Consider the following 22,269-nt stretch of genomic DNA (forward strand, 5'->3'; position numbering starts at 1 on the left):
CAGCGGTCTGCATAAGGACGTGCATTTTATTGACGTCGCACCGGTCACAGACCCCGGACATCCTTCGGCGTGCACAGCCAGCGACGCACGTTTTGAACCCTAGTCGCTGTTCTGACGTGGCAGCCATTTTGTGCACAGAGTGATCCCACAAGCAGCTACACGGGGATGAGCCACAACATCGTTTTTCTCGTGATGTTCATTGAGGGGCTGGTTCAGCTCACTGGGCTGAATCGCTGGCTTTGAAAGCAGACCAAGGCAGGCCAGCAGCACGGTTCAATTCCCGTACCAGCCTCCCCGAACAGGCGCCGGAATGCGGCGACTAGGGGCTTTTCACAGCAACTTCATTGAAGCCTACTTGTGACAATAAGCGATTTTCATTTCATTTTCATGAGGGGTAAACTACGGCCCGGAGGACCCCGGGGAGCACTCCCCTCTGCTAAAGGATCGTTGACATATCCTCCTGAGAGACCAGGCAGAACCCCAGATTAGAGTCTTCCGAAATGACGGCTTCACAGACAGTGCGGTACTCCCTCAGTACTGACCCTCTGACAGTGCGGTACTCCCTCAGTAATGACCCTCTGACAGTGCAGCACTCCCTCAGTACTGACCCTCTGACAGTGCGGCACTCCCTCAGTAATGACCCTCTGACAGTGCAGCGCTCCCTCAGTACTGACCCTCTGACAGTGCAGCACTCCCTCAGTACTGACCCTCTGACAGTGCGGCGCTCCCTCAGTACTGACCCTCTGACAGTGCAGCACTCCCTCAGTACTGACCCTCTGACAGTGCGGCACTCCCTCAGTAATGACCCTCTGACAGTGCGGCGCTCCCTCAGTACTGACCCTCTGACAGTGCGGCACTCCCTCAGTGCTGACCCTGTGACAGTGCAGCACTCCCTCAGTACTGACACTCTGAAGGTATCGCACTCCCTCAGTACTGATCCTGACAGTACCGCACTCTCTCAGTACTGACCCTCTGACAGAACAGCACTCTCTCAGTACTGACCCTCTGTCAGTTGAAAGGAATACAGGACAGGCATGTTCCTGTGAGGAAGAAAGATAAATACGGCAATTTTCGGGAACCTTGGATGACGAGTGATATTGTAGGCCTCGTCAAAAAGAAAAAGGAGGCATTTGTCAGGGCTAAAAGGCTGGGAACAGACGAAGCCTGTGTGGAGCATATAAGGAAAGTAGGAAGGAACTTAAGCAAGGAGTCAGGAGGGCTAGAAGGGGTCATGAAAAGTCATTGGCAAATAGGGTTAAGGAAAATCCCAAGGCTTTTTACACGTACATAAAAAGCAAGAGGGTAGCCAGGGAAAGGGTTGGCCCACTGAAGGATAGGCAAGGGAATCTATGTGTGGAGCCAGAGGAAATGGGCGAGAGGGTAGCAATGGAGGGATGCTTTTCTAATTGGAGGGCTGTGACCAGTGGTGTTCCACAGGGATCAGTGTTGGGACCTTTGCTGTTTGTAGTATATATAAATGATTTGGAGGAAAATGTAACTGGTCTGATTAGTAAGTTTGCAGACGACACAAAGGTTGGTGGAATTGCGGATAGCAATGAGGACTGTCTGAGGATACAGCAGGATTTAGATTGTCTGGAGACTTGGGCGGAGAGATGGCAGATGGAGTTTAATCCGGACAAATGTGAGGTAATGCATTTTGGAAGGGCTAATGCAGGTAGGGAATATACAGTGAATGGTAGAACCCTCAAGAGTATTGAAAGTCAAAGAGATCTAGGAGTACAGGTCCACAGGTCATTGAAAGGGGCAACACAGGTGGAGAAGGTAGTCAAGAAGGCATACGGCATGCTTGCCTTCATTGGCCGGGGCATTGAGTATAAGAATTGGCAAGTCATGTTGCAGCTGTATAGAACCTTAGTTAGGCCACACTTGGAGTATAGTGTTCAATTCTGGTCGCCACACTACCAGAAGGATGTGGAGGCTTTAGAGAGGGTGCAGAAGAGATTTACCAGAATGTTGCCTGGTATGGAGGGCATAAGCTATGAGGAGCGATTGAATAAACTCGGTTTGTTCTCACTGGAACGAAGGAGGTTGAGGGGCGACCTGATAGAGGTATACAAAATTATGAGGGGCATAGACAGAGTGGATAGTCAGAGGCTTTTCCCCAGGGTAGAGGGGTCAATTACTAGGGGGCATAGGTTTAAGGTGAGAGGGGCAAGGTTTAGAGTAGATGTACGAGGCAAGTTTTTTACGCAGAGGGTAGTGGGTGCCTGGAACTCACTACCGGAGGAGGTAGTGGAAGCAGGGACGATAGGGACATTTAAGGGGCATCTTGACAAATATATGAATAGGATGGGAATAGAAGGATACGGACCCAGGAAGTGTAGAAGATTGTAGTTTAGTCGGGCAGTATGGTCGGCACGGGCTTGGAGGGCCGAAGGGCCTGTTCCTGTGCTGTACATTTCTTTGTTCTTTGACAGTATCGCACTCCCTCAGTACTGACCCTCTGACAGTGCAGCACTCCCTCAGTACTGACCCTGACAGTATCGCACTCCCTCAGTACTGACCCTCTGACAGTATCGCACTCCCTCAGTACTGACCCTCTGACAGTATCGCACTCCCTCAATACTGACCCTCTGACAGTATTGCACTCCCTCAGGACTGACCCTCTGGCAGTGCAGCACTCCCTCAATACTGACCCTCTGACAGTGCAGCGCTCCCTCAGTACTGACACTCTGACAGTGCAGCACTCCCTCAGTACTGACCCTGTGACAGTGCAGCACTCCCTCAGTACTGACCCTCCGAAGGTATCGCACTCCCTCAGTACTGATCCTTACTGTACCGCACTCCCTCAGTACTGACCCGCTGACAGTACAGCACTCTCTCAGTACTGACCCTCTGACAGTATCGCACTCCCTCAGTACGGACCCTCTGACAGTGCAGCACTCCCTCAGTGCTGACCCTGACAGTATCGCACTCCCTCAGTACTGACCCTCTGACAGTACTGCACTCCCTCAGTACTGACCCTCTGACAGTACAGCACTCTCTCAGTACTGACCCTCTGACAATGCAGCACTCCCTCAGTACTGACCCTCTGACAGTGCAGCACTCCCTCAGTACTGACCCTCTGACAATGCAGCACTCCCTCAGTACAGACCCTCTGACAATGCAGCACTCCCTCAGTACTGACCCTCTGACAGTGCAGCACTCCCTCAGTACTGACCCTCTGACAGTGCAGCACTCCCTCAGTACTGACCCTCTGACAGTGCAGCACTCCCTCAGTACTGACCCTCTGACAGTGCAGCGCTCCCTCAGCACTGACCCTCTGACAGTGCAGCACTCCCTCAGTACTGACCCTCTGACAGTGCAGCGCTCCCTCAGTACTGACCCTCTGACAGTGCAGAACTCCCTCAGTACTGACCCTCTGACAGTGCAGCACTCCCTCAGCACTGACCCTCTGACAGTGCAGCACTCCCTCAGCACTGACCCTCTGACAGTGCAGCACTTCCTCAGCACTGACCCTCTGACAGTGCAGCACTCCCTCAGTGCTGACCCTCTGACAGTGCGGCACTCCCTCAGTACTGACCCTCTGACAGTGTGGCACTCCCTCATTACTGGCCCCCTGACAGTGCGGCACTCCCTCAGTGCTGACCCTGTGACAGTGCAGCACTCCCTCAGTACTGACCCTCCGAAGGTATCGCACTCCCTGAGTACTGATCCTGACAGTACCGCACTCCCTCAGTACTGACCCTCTGACAGTACAGCACTCTCTCAGTACTGACCCTCTGACAGTATCGCACTCCCTCAGTACTGACCCTCTGACAGTGCAGCACTCCCTCAGTACTGACCCTGACAGTATCGCACTCCCTCAGTACTGACCCTCTGACAGTACCGCACTCCCTCAGTACTGACCCTCTGACAGTACCGCACTCCCTCAGTACTGACCCTCTGACAGTGCAACACTCCCTCAGTACTGACCCTCTGACAGTGCAGCACTCCCTCAGTACTGACCCTCTGACAATGCAGCACTCCCTCAGTACTGACCCTCTGACAGTGCAGCACTCCCTCAGTACTGACCCTCTGACAGTGCAGCACTCCCTCAGTACTGACCCTCTGACAGTGCAGCACTCCCTCAGTACTGACCCTCTGACAGTGCAGCACTCCCTCAGTACTGACCCTCTGACAGTGCAGCACTCCCTCAGTACTGACCCTCTGACAGTGCAGCACTCCCTCAGTACTGACCCTGCGACAGTGCAGCACTCCCTCAGTACTGACCCTCTGACAGTGCAGCACTCCCTCAGTACTGACCCTCTGACAGTGCAGCACTCCCTCAGTACTGACCCTCTGACAGTGCAGCATCCCTCAGTACTGACCCTCTGACAGTGCGGCACTCCCTCAGTACTGACCCTGCGACAGTGCAGCACTCCCTCAGTACTGACCCTCTGACAGTGCAGCAATCCCTCAGTACTGACCCTCTGACAGTGCAGCACTCCCTCAGTACTGACCCTCTGACAGTGCGGCACTCCCTCAGTACTGACCCTGCGACAGTGCAGCTCTCCCTCAGTACTGACCCTCTGACAGTGCAGCACTCCCTCAGTACTGACCCTCTGACTGTGCTGCACTCCCTCAGTACTGACTCTCTGGCAGTGCAGCACTCCCTCAGTACTGACCCTCTGACAGTACAGCACTCTCTCAGTACTGACCCTCTGACAGTATCGCACTCCCTCAGTACTGACCCTCTGACAGTGCAGCACTCCCTCAGTACTGACCCTGACAGTATCGCACTCCCTCAGTACTGACCCTGTGACAGTATCGCACTCCCTCAGTACTGACCCTCTGACAGTACCGCACTCCCTCAGTACTGACCCTCTGACAGTGCAACACTCCCTCAGTACTGACCCTCTGACAGTGCAGCACTCCCTCAGTACTGACCCTCTGACAATGCAGCACTCCCTCAGTACTGACCCTCTGACAGTGCAGCACTCCCTCAGTACTGACCCTCTGACAGTGCAGCACTCCCTCAGTACTGACCCTCTGACAGTGCAGCACTCCCTCAGTACTGACCCTCTGACAGTGCAGCACTCCCTCAGTACTGACCCTCTGACAGTGCAGCACTCCCTCAGTACTGACCCTCTGACAGTGCAGCGCTCCCTCAGTACTGACCCTCTGACAGTGCAGCACTCCCTCAGTACTGACCCTCTGACAGTGCATCACTCCCTCAGTACTGACCGTCTGACAGTGCAGCACTCCCTCAGCACTGACCCTCTGACAGTGCAGCACTTCCTCAGTACTGACCCTCTGACAGTGCGGCACTCCCTCAGTACTGACCCTCTGACAGTGCAGCACTCCCTCAGTACTGACCCTCTGACAGTGCGGCACTCCCTCAGTACTGACCCTGCGACAGTGCAGCACTCCCTCAGTACTGACCCTCTGACAGTGCAGCACTCCCTCAGTACTGAGCCTCTGACAGTGCGGCACTCCCTCAGTACTGACCCTCTGACAGTGCGGCACTCCCTCAGTACTGACCCTGCGACAGTGCAGCACTCCCTCAGTACTGACCCTCTGACAGTGCAGCACTCCCTCAGTACTGACCCTCTGACAGTGCAGCACTCCCTCAGTACTGACCCTCTGACAGTGCGGCACTCCCTCAGTACTGACCCTGCGACAGTGCAGCTCTCCCTCAGTACTGACCCTCTGACTGTGCAGCACTCCCTCAGTACTGACTCTCTGACAGTGCAGCACTCCCTCAGTACTGACCCTCTGACTGTGCAGCACTCCCTCAGTACTGACTCTCTGACAGTGCAGCACTCCCTCAGTACTGACCCTCTGACAGGGCAGCACTCCCTCAGTACTGACCCTCTGACAGTGCAGCACTCCCTCAGTACTGACCCTCTGACTGTGCGGAGCTCCCTCAGTACTGACCCTCTGACAGTGCGGCACTCCCTCAGTACTGACCCTCTGACAGTGCAGCACTCCCTCAGTACTGACCCTCTGACAGTGTGGCACTCACTCAGTACTGACCCTCTGACAGTGCAGCACTCCCTCAGTACTGACCCTCTGACAGTGTGGCACTCACTCAGTACTGACCCTCTGACAGTGCAGCACTCCCTCAGTACTGACCCTCTGACAGTGTGGCACTCACTCAGTACTGACCCTCTGACAGTGCAGCACTCCCTCAGTACTGACCCTCTGACAGTGCAGCACTCACTCAGTACTGACCCTCTGACAGTGCATCACTCCCTCAGTACTGGCACTGGGTGTGGTGGCCTGGATTGGAGGGGCTCAAGTGACTGGAGTGGGCCTCGGACCCACGTCACTATCGGACTCAAAGAAAGCGACGGGGAGACCCATTGAGGCACAGCTGACTGCAGGTTTTGAAAGGTTGTCACTACTGTAAATGGCCGAGAAAATGCAGAATCAGGAGCCCCTCTGGATTGAGAACGTGACGGGTCTGGGAATCGGGATGTCATTTCCATTTGCAAACACAAGGGTTTTGGCTCTGGACCTGCACAAGATCCACAGACAGCCTCTCCACTGGCAGCGTACCGGTACTGCAGCATTTCAATCCCCGCGGAAAGAGATTGTTATATTTAACACAAATACTGCTTCATTTCCAAGGGTATGGAAATAAAAAGATGGGGTGGCTTGGAATGTTCAACCAACAACACATTGAACCGGTGTAAAGTGGGTAAACAGATTGGGGAGGCAGACCGGGCTCGAAGGGAGTGGGGGCCGGGGGGTTTAACAGCTGCCTCTTGGTTCCCGGCCTCTCATCTCCACCTGCTTACGTTACACAAGTTGAACCGCTAGGGTTGCTGTTTACCTCTTTGACATCGGCCTTCTTCTTTGAAACAACCTAGAATCGGGGGAGAAAAAAAACACGAGTCACAGTGTCGAAGGGGATAGGGTTATTCAGAAGACCCAAACTCTCACACTGCCCAGCAACATGGAATTCAACAGTACAGGGCAGCAATGGTCCGTCACCCCCCCACACACACACCCCACCCCGGATGTTGAGGGAATCCCGCGCCTGCCGGGATTATTATTCGTCTGTTAACAGGACTTGGGAGTAAATTTGTGAGGAGTTTCCCCCCCCCCCCCATGAGCCTCTGGAAACCCTTGGCGACGATTTGCATTTCTATCGTGCCACAGCACTCCTGAATGTACCTCGGAGCCAATGGAGTACCAAGCGCAGTCGCTCCTGTAACGTCAGAAACACGGGAACCAATCGGCACACAAAGAACAAAGAAATGTACAGCACAGGAACAGGCCCTTCGGCCCTCCAAGCCCGTGCCGACCATACTGCCCGACTAAACTACAATCTTCTACACTTCCTGGGTCCGTATCCTTCTATTCCCATCCTATTCATATATTTGTCAAGATGCCCCTTAAATGTCCCTATCGTCCCTGCTTCCACTACCTCCTCCGGTAGTGAGTTCCAGGCACCCACTACCCTCTGCGTAAAAAACTTGCCTCGTACATCTACTCTAAACCTTGCCCCTCTCACCTTAAACCTATGCCCCCTAGTAATTGACCCCTCTACCCTGGGGAAAAGCCTCTGACTATCCACTCTGTCTATGCCCCTCATAATTTTGTATACCTCTATCAGGTCGCCCCTCAACCTCCTTCGTTCCAGTGAGAACAAACCGAGTTTATTCAATCGCTCCTCATAGCTTATGCCCTCCATACCAGGCAACATTCTGGTAAATCTCTTCTGCACCCTCTCTAAAGCCTCCACATCCTTCTGGTAGTGTGGCGACCAGAATTGAACACTATACTCCAAGTGTGGCCTAACTAAGGTTCTATACAGCTGCAACATGACTTGCCAATTCTTATACTCAATGCCCCGGCCAATGAAGGCAAGCATGCCGTATGCCTTCTTGACTACCTTCTCCACCTGTGTTGCCCCTTTCAATGACCTGTGGACCTGTACTCCTAGATCTCTTTGACTTTCAATACTCTTGAGGGTTCTACCATTCACTGTATATTCCCTACCTGAATTAGCCCTTCCAAAATGCATTACCTCACATTTGTCCGGATTAAACTCCATCTGCCATCTCTCCGCCCAAGTCTCCAGACAATCTAAATCCTGCTGTATCCTCAGACAGTCCTCATCGCTATCCGCAATTCCACCAACCTTTGTGTCATCTGCAAACTTACTAATCAGACCAGTTACATTTTCCTCCAAATCATTTATATATACTACAAAGAGCAAAGGTCCCAGCACTGATCCCTGTGGAACACCACTGGTCACAGCCCTCCAATTAGAAAAGCATCCCTCCATTGCTACCCTCTGCCTTCTATGGCCCAGCCAGTTCTGTATCCACCTTGCCAGTTCACCCCTGATCCCGTGTGACTTCACCTTTTGTACTAGTCTACCATGAGGGACCTTGTCAAAGGCCTTACTGAAGTCCATATAGACAACATCTACTGCCCTACCTGCATCAATCATCTTAGTGACCTCCTCGAAAAACTCTATCAAGTTAGTGAGACACGACCTCCCCTTCACAAAACCGTGCTGCCTCTCACTAATACGTCCATTTGCTTCCAAATGGGAGTAGATCCTGTCTCGAAGAATTCTCTCCAGTAATTTCCCTACCACTGAAGTAAGGCTCACCGGCCTGTAGTTCCCGGGATTATCCTTGCTACCCTTCTTAAACAGAGGAACAACATTGGCTATTCTCCAGTCCTCCGGGACATCCCCTGAAGACAGCGAGGATCCAAATATTTCTGTCAAGGCCTCAGCAATTTCCTCTCCAGCCTCCTTCAGTATTCTGGGGTAGATCCCATCAGGCCCTGGGGACTTATCTACCTTAATATTTTTTAAGACACCCAACACCTCGTCCTTTTGGATCACAATGTGACCCAGGCTATCTACACCCCCTTCTCCAGACTCAACATCTACCAATTCCTTCTCTTTGGTGAATACTGATGCAAAGTGTTCATTTAGTACCTCGCCCATTTCCTCTGGCTCCACACATAGATTCCCTTGCCTATCCTTCAGTGGGCCAACCCTTTCCCTGGCTACCCTCTTGCTTTTTATGTACGTGTAAAAAGCCTTGGGATTTTCCTTAACCCTATTTGCCAATGACTTTTCATGACCCCTTCTAGCCCTCCTGACTCCTTGCTTAAGTTCCTTCCTACTTTCCTTATATGCCACACAGGCTTCGTCTGTTCCCAGCCTTTTAGCCCTGACAAATGCCTCCTTTTTCTTTTTGACGAGGCCTACAATATCACTCGTCATCCAAGGTTCCCGAAAATTGCCGTATTTATCTTTCTTCCTCACAGGAACATGCCTGTCCTGTATTCCTTTCAACTGACACTTGAAAGCCTCCCACATGTCAGATGTTGATTTGCCCTCAAACATCCGCCCCCAATCTATGTTCTTCAGTTCCCGCCTAATATTGTTATAATTAGCCTTCCCCCAATTTAGCACATTCATCCTCGGACCACTCTTATCCTCGTCCACCAGTACTTTAAAACTTACTGAATTGTGGTCACTGTTACCGAAATGCTCCCCTACTGAAACATCTACCACCTGGCCGGGCTCATTCCCCAATACCAGGTCCAGTACCGCCCCTTCCCTAGTTGGACTGTTTTACATATTGTTTTAAGAAGCCCTCCTGGATGCTCCTTACAAACTCCGCCCCGTCTAAGCCCCTGGCACTAAGTGAGTCCCAGTCAATATTGGGGAAGTTGAAGTCTCCCATCACCACAACCCTGATGTTTTTACTCTTTTCCAAAATCTGTCTACCTATCTGCTCCTCTATCTCCCGCTGGCTGTTGGGAGGCCTGTAGTATACCCCCAACATTGTGACTGCACCCTTCTTATTCCTGATCTCTACCCATATAGCCTCACTGCCCTCTGAGGTGTCCTCTCGCAGTATAGCTGTGATATTCTCCCGAACAAGTAGCGCAACTCCGCCTCCCCTTTTACATCCCCCTCTATCCCGCCTGAAACATCTAAATCCTGGAACGTTTAGCTGCCAATCCTGCCCTTCCCTCAACCAGGTCTCTGTAATGGCAACAACATCATAGTTCCAAGTAGTAATCCAAGCTCTAAGTTCATCTGCCTTACCCGTAATGCTCCTTGCATTAAAACATATGCACTTCAGGCCACCAGACCCGCTGTGTTCAGCAACTTCTCCCCGTCTGCTCTGCCTCAGAGCCACACTGTCCCTATTCCCTAGTTCTCCCTCAATGCTCTCACCTTCTGACCTATTGCTCCCGTGCCCACCCCCCTGCCATACTAGTTTAAACCCTCCCGTGTGACACTAGCAAACCTCGCGGCCAGGACATTTATGCCTCTCCGGTTTAGATGCAACCCGTCCATCTTATACAGGTCACACCTGCCCCGGAAGAGCTCCCAGTGGTCCAGATAATGGAAACCCTCCCTCCTACAACAGCTGTTTAGCCACGTGTTTAGCTGCTCTATCTTCCTATTTCTAGCCTCACTGGCACGTGGCACAGGGAGTAATCCTGAGATTACAACCCTCGAGGTCCTGTCTTTTAACTTTCTGCCTAGCTCCCTGAACTCCTGCTGCAGGACCTCATGCCCTTTCCTGCCTATGTCGTTAGTACCAATATGTACAACGACCTCTGCCTGTTTGCCCTCCCCCTTCAGGATTCCCTCTACCCGTTCGGAGACATCCTGGACCCTGGCACAAGGGAGGCAACATACCATCCTGGAGTCTGTTTCACGTCCACAGAAGCGCCTATCTGTGCCCCACAGTAAGATCCCACACAGCGAGAGCGACCCAGCTCACCTGCTTTTATTTTAACTGATGTTGGCTGAGGGGTAGATATTGGAGGGAACTTGCCCCACATTCCCCCCCCCCCTTGCTCTTCTTTCAATAGTGGCCAATTGTGCGATCTTTTACACCCACCTGGGAGGGCGGACGAGGGTCAGCATACCCCTGGTAGTGCAGCGTTCCCACAGCACGGGCGCTATCATGAAGCTGGCATTCTTCCTTGGGAGTTGCTGCCTGCTCACTGTGGTCCCGTTCCACCCATGTCCATAGACTCCCCACAGTGAGGGCGGCACGGTGGCGCAATGGTTAGCACTGCTGCCTCACGGCGCCAAGGACCTGGGTTCGATCCCGACTCTGGGTCACTGTCCGTGTGGAGTTTGAACATTCTCCCCGTGTCTGCGTGGGTCCTTAACCCACAACCCAAAGATGTGCCGGGTAGGTGGATTGGCCACACTAAATTGCCCCGAATTGGAAACATTTTAAATAAAAATCCCTACAGTTTAGGAAGCCATTCGGCCCGTCAAGTCTACACCAATTCTCTGAAACGACCCTCTATCTAGCCACCCCCCCCCAACCCTGCGCATTGATCATGGTCAATCGATTAAACCTGCACATCTGTTTGGACATCAAGGGACAATTTACATGGACAATCCACCTAACCTGCACATCTTTGGACTGTGGGAGGAAACCGGAGCCCCCGGAGGAAACCCACGGCGACACGGGGAGAACGTGCAGACTCCGCACAGACAGGGACACCGAGACCGGAATCGGACCCGGGTCTCTGGCGCTGTGAGGCAGCGGTGCTAACCACTGTGCCGCCCGCTGTGTTACCGTGCAGCACTCGTGAACAAGTTGTCGCTGTGGGAGTTGAAACGATGGAAAGCTTAGTGCCTCTAACCAGCCAAAGACTCACCACCAGATCGGATTGTAGTCTCCACTTTCCTGTCTGTCCCTCATAACCCTCGAACCCCTCGTCGATCAGAACTCTCTCCAACTCGGCCTCGAAGATATTCAATGATCCACAGCCCCACTGCTCTCCTGTTGGGGGGGTGGGGGGTCCCACAGACTGACCACCCTCTGGGAGAAGAAATTCCTCCTCATCTCCATCTCTAATGGGAGACCCCCTGATTCTTAACTGTGACCCCCCCCTAGTTATAGATCTCCCCCCCCCCCCCCCCCCCACGAGGGGGGAAACATCCTCTCAGCCTGTCAACCCCCTCCCTGACCCAGGGGGTTAGGGGGTTACGGTTAAAAGGCACGAGGTCACGATGCTCGTTTGGGGGGGGGGGGGGGGTGGGTGGTGCAGTCACGATGGGCTGAATGGCCTCCTTCAGCGCCCGTGACAATTCTGTGGTTGTGTCTCTGGCCGGCAAATAGATGTCAAGAGAAAGAGGCTGCACGCGGCCACCACATTTTCCAGGGAACGTGCGGCCACTATCACTGCGGAGCCAACTCAGCATCAAATCCACCCAGTCCGCTCAATTTCTCCAAATTAAACTGCATCCAAATCACTCTGTCCCTCCCGAGGGGGAGGGTGGCTCTCAGGAACCTAAAAGGCAGACTTTTGCCGCATTCGGGTGAAGGGTCAAGTGAGTGGCGGGTGAAGGGTCAAGGAGGGGGCGGGTGAAGGGTCAAGGAGGGGGCGGGTGAAGGGTCACGGAGGGGGCGGGTGAAGGGTCACGGAGGGGGCGGGTGAAGGGTCACGGAGGGGGCGGGTGAAGGGTCACGGAGGGGGCGGGTGAAGGGTCACGGAGGGGGCGGGTGAAGGGTCACGGAGGGGGCGGGTGAAGGGTCACGGAGGGGGCGGGTGAAGGGTCACGGAGGGGGCGGGTGAAGGGTCACGGAGGGGGCGGGTGAAGGGTCACGGAGGGGGCGGGTGAAGGGTCACGGAGGGGGCGGGTGAAGGGTCACGGAGGGGGCGGGTGAAGGGTCAAGGAGGGGGCGGGTGAAGGGTCACGGAGGGGGCGGGTGAAGGGTCACGGAGGGGGCGGGTGAAGGGTCACGGAGGGGGCGGGTGAAGGGTCAAGGAGGGTGCTGGTGAAGGGTCACGGAGGGGGCGGGTGAAGGGTCACGGAGGGGGCGGGTGAAGGGTCACGGAGGGGGCGGGTGAAGGGTCACGGAGGGGGCGGGTGAAGGGTCAGGGAGGGGGTGAAGGGTCAGGGAGGGGGTGAAGGGTCAGGGAGGGGGTGAAGGGTCAGGGAGGGGGTGAAGGGTCAGGGAGGGGGTTGAAGGGTCAGGGAGGGGGTTGAAGGGTCAGGGAGGGGGTGAAGGGTCAGGGAGGGGGTGAAGGGTCAGGGAGGGGGTTGAAGGGTCAGGGAGGGGGTTGAAGGGTCAGGGAGGGGGGTGAAGGGTCAGGGAGGGGGTTGAAGGGTCAGGGAGGGGGTTGAAGGGTCAGGGAGGGGGTGAAGGGTCAGGGAGGGGGTTGAAGGGTCAGGGAGGGGGTGAAGGGTCAGGGAGGGGGTTGAAGGGTCACGGCCTGAAGCGTGTCCTTACCGTGGCGGTGACGCGGTACTCAGTGAAGCCCTGTGGGTGATGCCGGGGATCGGATACCCGGTATTCCCGGTGCTGCCGCTCCTCCTCCGCCTTCGCCCCGCGCGAAGACATCCCGGCGGCACAGCAGCGCGCAGGCGCGGCAACCGTCCCGCAGAGCGCAGCCGCGACCGTAGCCCCGCCCCCAGTGGCCCCAGCGTTCTCGGCGCAGCCGCGACGCTGGCCCTGCCTCCTCCCCAGTGGCCCCGCCCACAGCGTACCCGGCGCAGCCGCGACCATAGCCCAGCCCCCAATGGCCCCGCCCACAGCGTACCCGGCGCAGGCGCGACCATAGCCCCGCCCCCAGTGGCCTCGCCCACAGCGTACCCGGCGCAGCCGCGACCATAGCCCAGCCCCCAATGGCCCCGCCCACAGCGTACCCGGCGCAGCCGCGACCATAGCCCAGCCCCCAATGGCCCCGCCCACAGCGTACCCGGCGCAGGCGCGACCATAGCCCCGCCCCCAGTGGCCTCGCCCACAGCGTACCCGGCGCAGCCGCGACCATAGCCCAGCCCCCAGTGGCCCCAGCGTTCTCGGCGCAGCCGCGACGCTGGTCCTGCCTCCATTGCCCCGCCCCCAGTGGCCCCCGCCCACACCGTATCCGGCAACAAACCCAGCCTGGGCGGCCATGCGCAGGCGCAGAGCTTGCTCCCTCTCCCTTCGCTCCTCAGCCTCCCACAGTCAAACTTAGCTCAGCATTTCTGTAGCACAGCAAGATCCCACAGCACAGCAAGATCCCCCTGCACAGCAAGATCCCACAGCACAGCAAGATCCCCCTGCACAGCAAGATCCCCCTGCACAGCAAGATCCCCCTGCACAGCAAGATCCCACAGCACAGCAAGATCCCACTGCACAGCAAGATCCCCCTGCACAGCAAGATCCCACTGCACAGCAAGATCCCACAGCACAGCAAGATCCCCCTGCACAGCAAGATCCCCCTGCACAGCAAGATCCCCCTGCACAGCAAGATCCCACAGCACAGCAAGATCCCACTGCACAGCAAGATCCCACAGCACAGCAAGATCCCCCTGCACAGCAAGATCCCACAGCACAGCAAGATCCCACAGCACAGCAAGATCCCCCTGCACAGCAAGATCCCACAGCACAGCAAGATCCCCCTGCACAGCAAGATCCCACTGCACAGCAAGATCCCCCTGCACAGCAAGATCCCACAGCACAGCAAGATCCCACTGCACAGCAAGATCCCCCTGCACAGCAAGATCCCACTGCACAGCAAGATCCCACAGCACAGCAAGATCCCACTGCACAGCAAGATCCCACAGCACAGCAAGATCCCCCTGCACAGCAAGATCCCACTGCACAGCAAGATCCCACAGCACAGCAAGATCCCACTGCACAGCAAGATCCCACAGCACAGCAAGATCCCCCTGCACAGCAAGATCCCACTGCACAGCAAGATCCCCCTGCACAGCAAGATCCCACTGCACAGCAAGATCCCACTGCACAGCAAGATCCCCCTGCACAGCAAGATCCCACTGCACAGCAAGATCCCCCTGCACAGCAAGATCCCACTGCACAGCAAGATCCCACAGCACAGCAAGATCCCCCTGCACAGCAAGATCCCACAGCACAGCAAGATCCCACAGCACAGCAAGATCCCCCTGCACAGCAAGATCCCACAGCACAGCAAGATCCCCCTGCACAGCAAGATCCCACTGCACAGCAAGATCCCACTGCACAGCAAGATCCCCCTGCACAGCAAGATCCCAGAAACACAGCAAGATCCACCTGCACAGCAAGATCCCAGAAACACAGCAAGATCCCAGAAACACAGCAAGATCCCAGAAACAAGGCAAGATCCCACAGCACAGCAAGATCCCAGAAACACAGCAAGATCCCACAGCACAGCAAGATCCCACAGCACAGCAAGATCCCACAGCACAGCAAGATCCCACAGCACAGCAAGATCCCACAGCACAGCAAGATCCCAGAAACACAGCAAGATCCCCTGCACAGCAAGATCCCACAGCACAGCAAGATCCCCCTGCACAGCAAGATCCCACAGCACAGCAAGATCCCACAGCACAGCAAGATCCCACAGCACAGCAAGATCCCCCTGCACAGCAAGATCCCACAGCACACCAAGATCCCACTGCACAGCAAGATCCCACAGCACAGCAAGATCCCACAGCACAGCAAGATCCCACAGCACAGCAAGATCCACCTGCACAGCAAGATCCCCCTGCACAGCAAGATCCCAGAAACACAGCAAGATCCCACAGCACAGCAAGATCCCAGAAACACAGCAAGATCCCACAGCACAGCAAGATCCCAGAAACACAGCAAGATCCCACAGCACAGCAAGATCCCAGAAACACAGCAAGATCCCACAGCACAGCAAGATCCCAGAAACACAGCAAGATCCCAGAAACACAGCAAGATCCCAGAAACACAGCAAGATCCCACAGCACAGCAAGATCCCACAGCACAGCAAGATCCCAGAAACACAGCAAGATCCCAGAAACACAGCAAGATCCCACAGCACAGCAAGATCCCACAGCACAGCAAGATCCCAGAAACACAGCAAGATCCCAGAAACACAGCAAGATCCCACAGCACAGCAAGATCCCACAGCACAGCAAGATCCCACAGCACAGCAAGATCCCACAGCACAGCAATATCCCAGAAACACAGCAAGATCCCAGAAGTACAGCAAGATCCCAGAAGTACAGCAAGATCCCAGAAACACAGCAAGATCCCAGAAACACAGCCAATTACCGCCCTATCAGTCTACTCTCCTTCATCAGCAAAGTGATGGAAGGAGTCGGCAACAGCACGGTAGCATTGTGGATAGCACAATTGCTTCACAGCTCCAGGGTCCCAGGTTCGATTCCGGCTTGGGTCACTGTCTGTGCGGAGTCTGCACATCCTCCCTGTGTCTGCGTGGGTTTCTTCCGGGTGCTCCGGTTTCCTCCCACAGTCCAAAGATGTGCAGGTTAGGTGGATTGGCCGTGATAAATTGCCCTTAGTGTCCAAAATTGCCCGTGGTGTTGGGTGGGTTTACTGGGTTATGGGGATAGGGTGGAGGTGTGGACCTTGGGTAGGGTGCTCTTTCCAAGAGCCGGTGCAGACTCAATGGGCCAAATGGCCTCCTTCTGCACTGTAAATTCTATGATTCAAGTGGCACTTACTCAGCAATAACCTGCTCCCGGACGCTCAGTTTGGTTTCCGCCCAGGGTCACTCAGCTCCTGACCTCATTACAGCCTTGGTTCAAACATGGACAAAAGAGCTGAATGCCAGAGGTGAGGCGAGAGTGACTGCCCTTTGACATCGAGGCAGCGTTTGACCGAGTGTGGCGTCAAGGAGCCCGAGCTACACTGGAGTCAGTGGGAATCAGGGGGAAACTCTCCGCTGGTTGGAGTCAGACCCGGCACAAAGGAGGATGGTTGTGGTGGTTGGAGGTCAATCATCTCAGCTCCAGGACGTCACTGCGGGAGTTCCTCAGGGTCGTGTCCTAGGCCCCAACCACCTTCAGCTGCTTCATCAATGACCTCCCTTCCATCACAAGGTCAGAAGTGGGGATGTTTGCGGATGACTGCACAATGTTCAGCACCATTCGCGACTCCTCAGATACTGAATCAGTCCCTGTCCAAATGCAGCAAGACCTGGACAATATCCAGGCTCGGGGCTGACAAGAGGCAAGTTACATTTGCGCCACACAAGTGCCCGGCAATGACCATCTCCTACAAGAGAGGATCTAACCATCGCCCCTTGACATTCAATGGCATCACCATCGCTGAATCCCTCACAATCAACACCCTGGGGGTTACCATTGATCAGAAACTGAACTGGACCCAGCCACATTAATACTGTGGCTACCAGAGCAGGTCAGAGGCTGGGAATCCTGCGGAGAGTAACTCACCTCCTGACTCCCCCCAAAGCCTGTCCACCATCTACAAGGCACAAGTCAGGAGTGTGAGGGAATACTCTCCACTCGCCTGGATGAGCGCGGCTCCCAACGACACTCGAGAAGCTCGACACCATCCAGGACAAAGCAGCCCCGCTTGATCGACCCCCCATCCACAAATATTCGAACCCTCTGTTGGTGTAAACTTTCTGCTTTGGCAGTGTATGTAGGATACTTGGCTAAATGAATTAATACTTGCTTTTCAGTTGCTACATGTTTTTTTCTGCTGAGACATTGAACTTTGAACTAAGAGTGACTCGAACAGATGTATCCCCCAGAAACAATTGGTCAAGAATGACCAGTGCTCCACGGACTGCAGGAGCTGTTATTCTAAGCTGTCAAAACAGCTGCGAGACGGAAGGGGGGGCCCTAAATCCACAGCAAGGACTCATAACCTTATCCAATCACGTGCTGGTTTAGCACAGGGCTAAATCGTTGGCTTTGAAGGCAGGCCAGCAGCACAGTTCAATTCCCGTACCGGCCTCCCCGAACAGGCACCGGAATGTGGCGACTAGGGGCTTTTCACAGTAACTTCATTTGAAGCCTACTTGTGACAATAAGCGATTTTCATTTCATTTCATATTGATTGGACGAATGTCTAGATGGAATGAACTGCGATACGAAGAGAATTGGTTGGCTGTGTGGAATGAGAATGCAAACCAATGCTGTTTTGAAAGGGTATATTTACCCAGTTTAAGCCACAGCTCAGTGAGAGGGGTCCAGGACGGACTTTCTCCCAGAGCTCTGTATCGATAAATTGCTCCTTTTCCTCACGTTAAGGTCTACTTGTGAATATTTTCACCCAACGTCCTCCACCGCCGACGAACAGTGGCAGCCGTGTGCACCGTCTACAAGATGCACTGCAGCCACTCACCAAGGTTCCTGATAGAAATTGACTTTTCTAGTCAGCTCTAACCATGAGAGTAAGGGTAGGTGATAGAGATGAAAGGGTTAAATGAGAACTCATTAAGAATAATTAACTATAATCATATTAAGCATTACTGGAGTGCAACAATAGCTGGGAATCCACTCAGGGTTAATCCAGATCATACACTTTAGTTTCTTTAATTTCCTAGGTTTCACATCTGCAAGGTCAATGACGTCAACTAGCTAAAAGGCCCCATTGTACTGTAAGAACTGGTGCTGCTGTCCCAAGTACGGGTCGTCCCGTTTCTATGGTAGCAGCCTGTCTAGGGTGATAATGTCTTAACGAAAACTGTGTTTTTCTAATTAACGTTAGATGCAGGTATGGATAATTTGGAAAATTGGCACGCGATGGAATGGGAAATCTGCACCAATACATTTAAATACATATATCTCTTAAATTGACAGACAGACATTTTGGCCGAATTGAGTAAATTATAAATTAGTTAAAGCCAATCAGAAGTAAAAAGAAGGCTGGACCTTAAGATAATAATCTCCTTAAGAATCACTTACCGGGATAGGAAATCTCATCCCGGGATCACCCCATCTATATTTTTGAAACCTACTTCCTTTGTTGCTCGCTTTGGCTAATCGCCATCTTTCTTTTGTTTAAATTACTTAGTTATTTTATCCTGTGTATTATGATTTGAAGAGTTACTACGATTTGTAATTGAATGAAAACTCAACTACTGTATTCGCTAAAGACATCAATCTGACTGGCTTGCTGCAGGGCTAGTTGGGAACTTTCTAAATGTTGTATTGAAAATAAGTTTACCAGTGGGCACAGCTGACAAATAAAGTACAAGTGGACTTTGCCAAAAAGCACATACTTGACCTCTGTTATTTGGGAACTGAGAAGGGATAACGGAAAGCCAGGGTTCCAAATAGAGACAGAGATCCATCAGTTCCTTTGACAGCATCTTCCAAACCCACGCCCACTCCCATCTAGGACAAGAGCAGCAGATGCCCCGGAACCCCACCTCCTGGAGATTCCCCTCCAAGTCACTCACCACCCTGACTCGGAAATATATCGGCCGTTCCTTCACTGTGGCTGGGGTCAAAATCCTGGGAACTCCCTCCCTAACAGCACGGTGGGTGGACCTACACCACACGGGGCTGCAGCGGGTTCAAGATGGCGGCTCGCCCACCACCTTCTGAAGGGCAACTAGGGAGGGGCAATAAATGCTGGGCCCAACCAGTGATGCGCACATCCCGTAAATTAATTTTTTTAAAGCACAGCAAGATCCCACACAGCGAGGTACACAGAGAGAGGACCTCTGGCAGTGCAGCATTCACTCACTGAACCAGTCAAACCTGGAGGCACTCCTGTTGTTTATGCGCTCAAGAATGTAAGGAGCGGGGAGGTTATGATGGAGCTGTACAAAACGCTGGTGAGGCCACAGCTAGAACATAAGAACTAGGAGCAGGAGTCGGCCATCCGGCCCCTCGAGCCTGCTCCACCATTCAATGAGATCATGGCTGATCTTTTGTGGACTCAGCTCCACTTTCCGGCCCGAACACCATAACCCTCAATCCCTTTATTCTTCAAAAAACTATCTATCTTTATCTTAAAAACATTTAATGAAGGAGCCTCAACTGCTTCACTGGGCAAGGAATTCCATAGATTCACAACCCTTTGGGTGAAGAAGTTCCTCCTAAACTCAGTCCTAAATCTACTTCCCCTTATTTTGAGGCTATGCCCCCTGGTTCTGTTTTCACCCGCCAGTGGAAACAACCTGCCCGCATCTATCCTATCTATTCCCTTCATAATCTTATATGTTTCTATAAGATCCCCCCTCATCCTTCTAAATTCTAACAAGTACAGTCCCAGTCTACTCAACCTCTCCTCGTAATCCAACCCCTTCAGCTCTGGGATTAACCTAGTGAATCTCCTCTGCACACCCTCCAGGAATAAGCGAATGACTAGGGAAAGAGTAGGACCAGTCAAGGACAGGGATGGGAAATTGTGTGTGGAGTCTGAAGAGATAGGCGAGATACTAAATGAATATTTTTCGTCAGTATTCACTCAGGAAAAAGATAATGTTGTGGAGGAGAATGCTGAGCCCCAGGCTAATAGAATAGATGGCATTGAGGTACGTAGGGAAGAGGTGTTGGCAATTCTGGACAGGCTGAAAATAGATAAGTCCCCGGGACCTGATGGGATTTATCCTAGGATTCTATGGGAGGCCAGGGAAGAGATTGCTGGACCTTTGGCTTTGATTTTTATGTCATCATTGGCTACAGGAATAGTGCCAGAGGACTGGAGGACAGCAAATGTGGTCCCTTTGTTCAAAAAGGGGAGTAGGGACAACCCCGGCAACTATAGACCGGTGAGCCTCACGTCTGTAGTGGGTAAAGTCTTGGAGGGGATTATAAGGGACAAGATTTATAATCATTTAGATAGGAATAATATGATCAGGGATAGTCAGCATGGCTTTGTGAAGGGTAGGTCATGCCTCACAAACCTTATTGAGTTCTTTGAGAAGGTGACTGAACAGGTAGACGAGGGTAGAGCAGTTGATGTGGTGTATATGGATTTCAGCAAAGCATTTGATAAGGTTCCCCACGGTAGGCTATTGCAAAAAATACGGAGGCTGGGGATTGAGGGTGATTTAGAGATGTGGATCAGAAATTGGCTAGCTGAAAGAAGACAGAGGGTGGTGGTTGATGGGAAATGTTCAGAATGGAGTACAGTCACAAGTGGAGTACCACAAGGATCTGTTCTGGGGCCGTTGCTGTTTGTCATTTTTATCAATGACCTAGAAGAAGGCGCAGAAGGGTGGGTGAGTAAATTTGCAGATGATACTAAAGTCGGTGGTGTTGTCGATAGTGTGGAAGGATGTAGCAGGTTACAGAGGGATATAGATAAGCTGCAGAGCTGGGCTGAGAGGTGGCAAATGGAGTTTAATGTAGAGAAGTGTGAGGTGATTCACTTTGGAAGGAATAACAGGAATGCGGAATATTTGGCTAATGGTAAAGTTCTTGAAAGTGTGGATGAGCAGAGGGATCTAGGTGTCCATGTACATAGATCCCTGAAAGTTGCCACCCAGGTTGATAGGGTTGTGAAGAAGGCCTATGGAGTGTTGGCCTTTATTGGTAGAGGGATTGAGTTCCGGAGTCGGGAGGTCATGTTGCAGCTGTACAGAACTCTGGTCCGGCCGCATTTGGCGTATTGCGTACAGTTCTGGTCACCGCATTATAGGAAGGACGTGGAGGCTTTGGAGCGGGTGCAGAGGAGATTTACCAGGATGTTGCCTGGTATGGAGGGAAAATCTTATGAGGAAAGGCTGACGGACTTGAGGTTGTTTTCGTTGGAGAGAAGAAGGTTAAGAGGAGACTTAATAGAGGCATACAAAATGATCAGGGGGTTGGATAGGGTGGACAGTGAGAGCCTTCTCCCGCGGATGGATATGGCTGGCACGAGGGGACATAACTTTAAACTGAGGGGTAATAGATATAGGACAGAGGTCAGAGGTAGGTTCTTTACGCAAAGAGTAGTGAGGCCGTGGAATGCCCTACCTGCTACAGTAGTGAACTCGCCAACATTGAGGGCATTTAAAAGTTTATTGGATAAACATATGGATGATAATGGCATAGTGTAGGTTAGATGGCTTTTGTTTCGGTGCAACATCGTGGGCCGAAGGGCCTGTACTGCGCTGTATTGTTCTATGTTCTATGTTCTATGCCAGTACGTCCTTTCTCAAGGAGACCAAAACTGAACACAATACTCCAGGTGTGGCCTCACTAACACCGTATACAATTGCAGCATAACCTCCCTAGTCTTAAAAACTTAGAGTGCTGTGTGCAGTTCTCGTCGCCACTCTATAGGATGTGATTGCCCCTGGAGAGGGTGCGGAGGAGATTCACCCAGGATGTCGCCTGGAGCTGGAGCATTGCAGCGATGAACAGAGGCTGGTTAGACTGGGGTTGATTTCCTCGGAGCGGAGAAGGCTGAGGGGGACCTGATTGAGGAGTACAAAATTATGAGGGATCTGGTGGATAGGGAGCCTTTCCCCTTCATTCAGTGGGCAATAACCAGGGGGTGCATAGATTTAATAATAACAATCTTTATTGTCACAAATAGGCTTGCATTAACACCGCAATGAAGTTACTGTGAAAAGCCCCTAGTCACCACATTCCGGCGCCTGTTCGGGTACACAGAGGGAGAATTCAGAATT

At 53.0% G+C, this 22,269-nt stretch overlaps 1 protein-coding gene across 2 annotated transcripts in view; it reads right to left on the reverse strand.

Annotated features, from left to right (window-relative positions):
- The window catches only part of snx15 (sorting nexin 15), a 73,696-nt gene extending 60,336 nt beyond the window's left edge, over positions 1 to 13,360 (reverse strand). Inside the window, exons 1-2 of one of the 2 annotated variants that reach the window (XM_072489475.1) lie at positions 13,203 to 13,360; positions 6,782 to 6,814 (exon numbers count right to left, since the gene is read on the reverse strand). In XM_072489475.1, the coding sequence (XP_072345576.1) occupies positions 6,782 to 6,814; positions 13,203 to 13,313 (144 nt within the window). In that variant the 5' untranslated portion in view covers positions 13,314 to 13,360. The remainder of the gene's footprint in view (positions 1 to 6,781; positions 6,815 to 13,202) is intronic. The other variant, XM_072489474.1, reaches the window with a different exon arrangement.
- Positions 13,361 to 22,269: the final 8,909 nt, after the last annotated feature.

Source organism: Scyliorhinus torazame, chromosome 24 (genome assembly GCF_047496885.1).
Source record: "Scyliorhinus torazame isolate Kashiwa2021f chromosome 24, sScyTor2.1, whole genome shotgun sequence".
In the NCBI taxonomy this organism is placed as follows: Eukaryota; Metazoa; Chordata; class Chondrichthyes; order Carcharhiniformes; family Scyliorhinidae; genus Scyliorhinus; species Scyliorhinus torazame.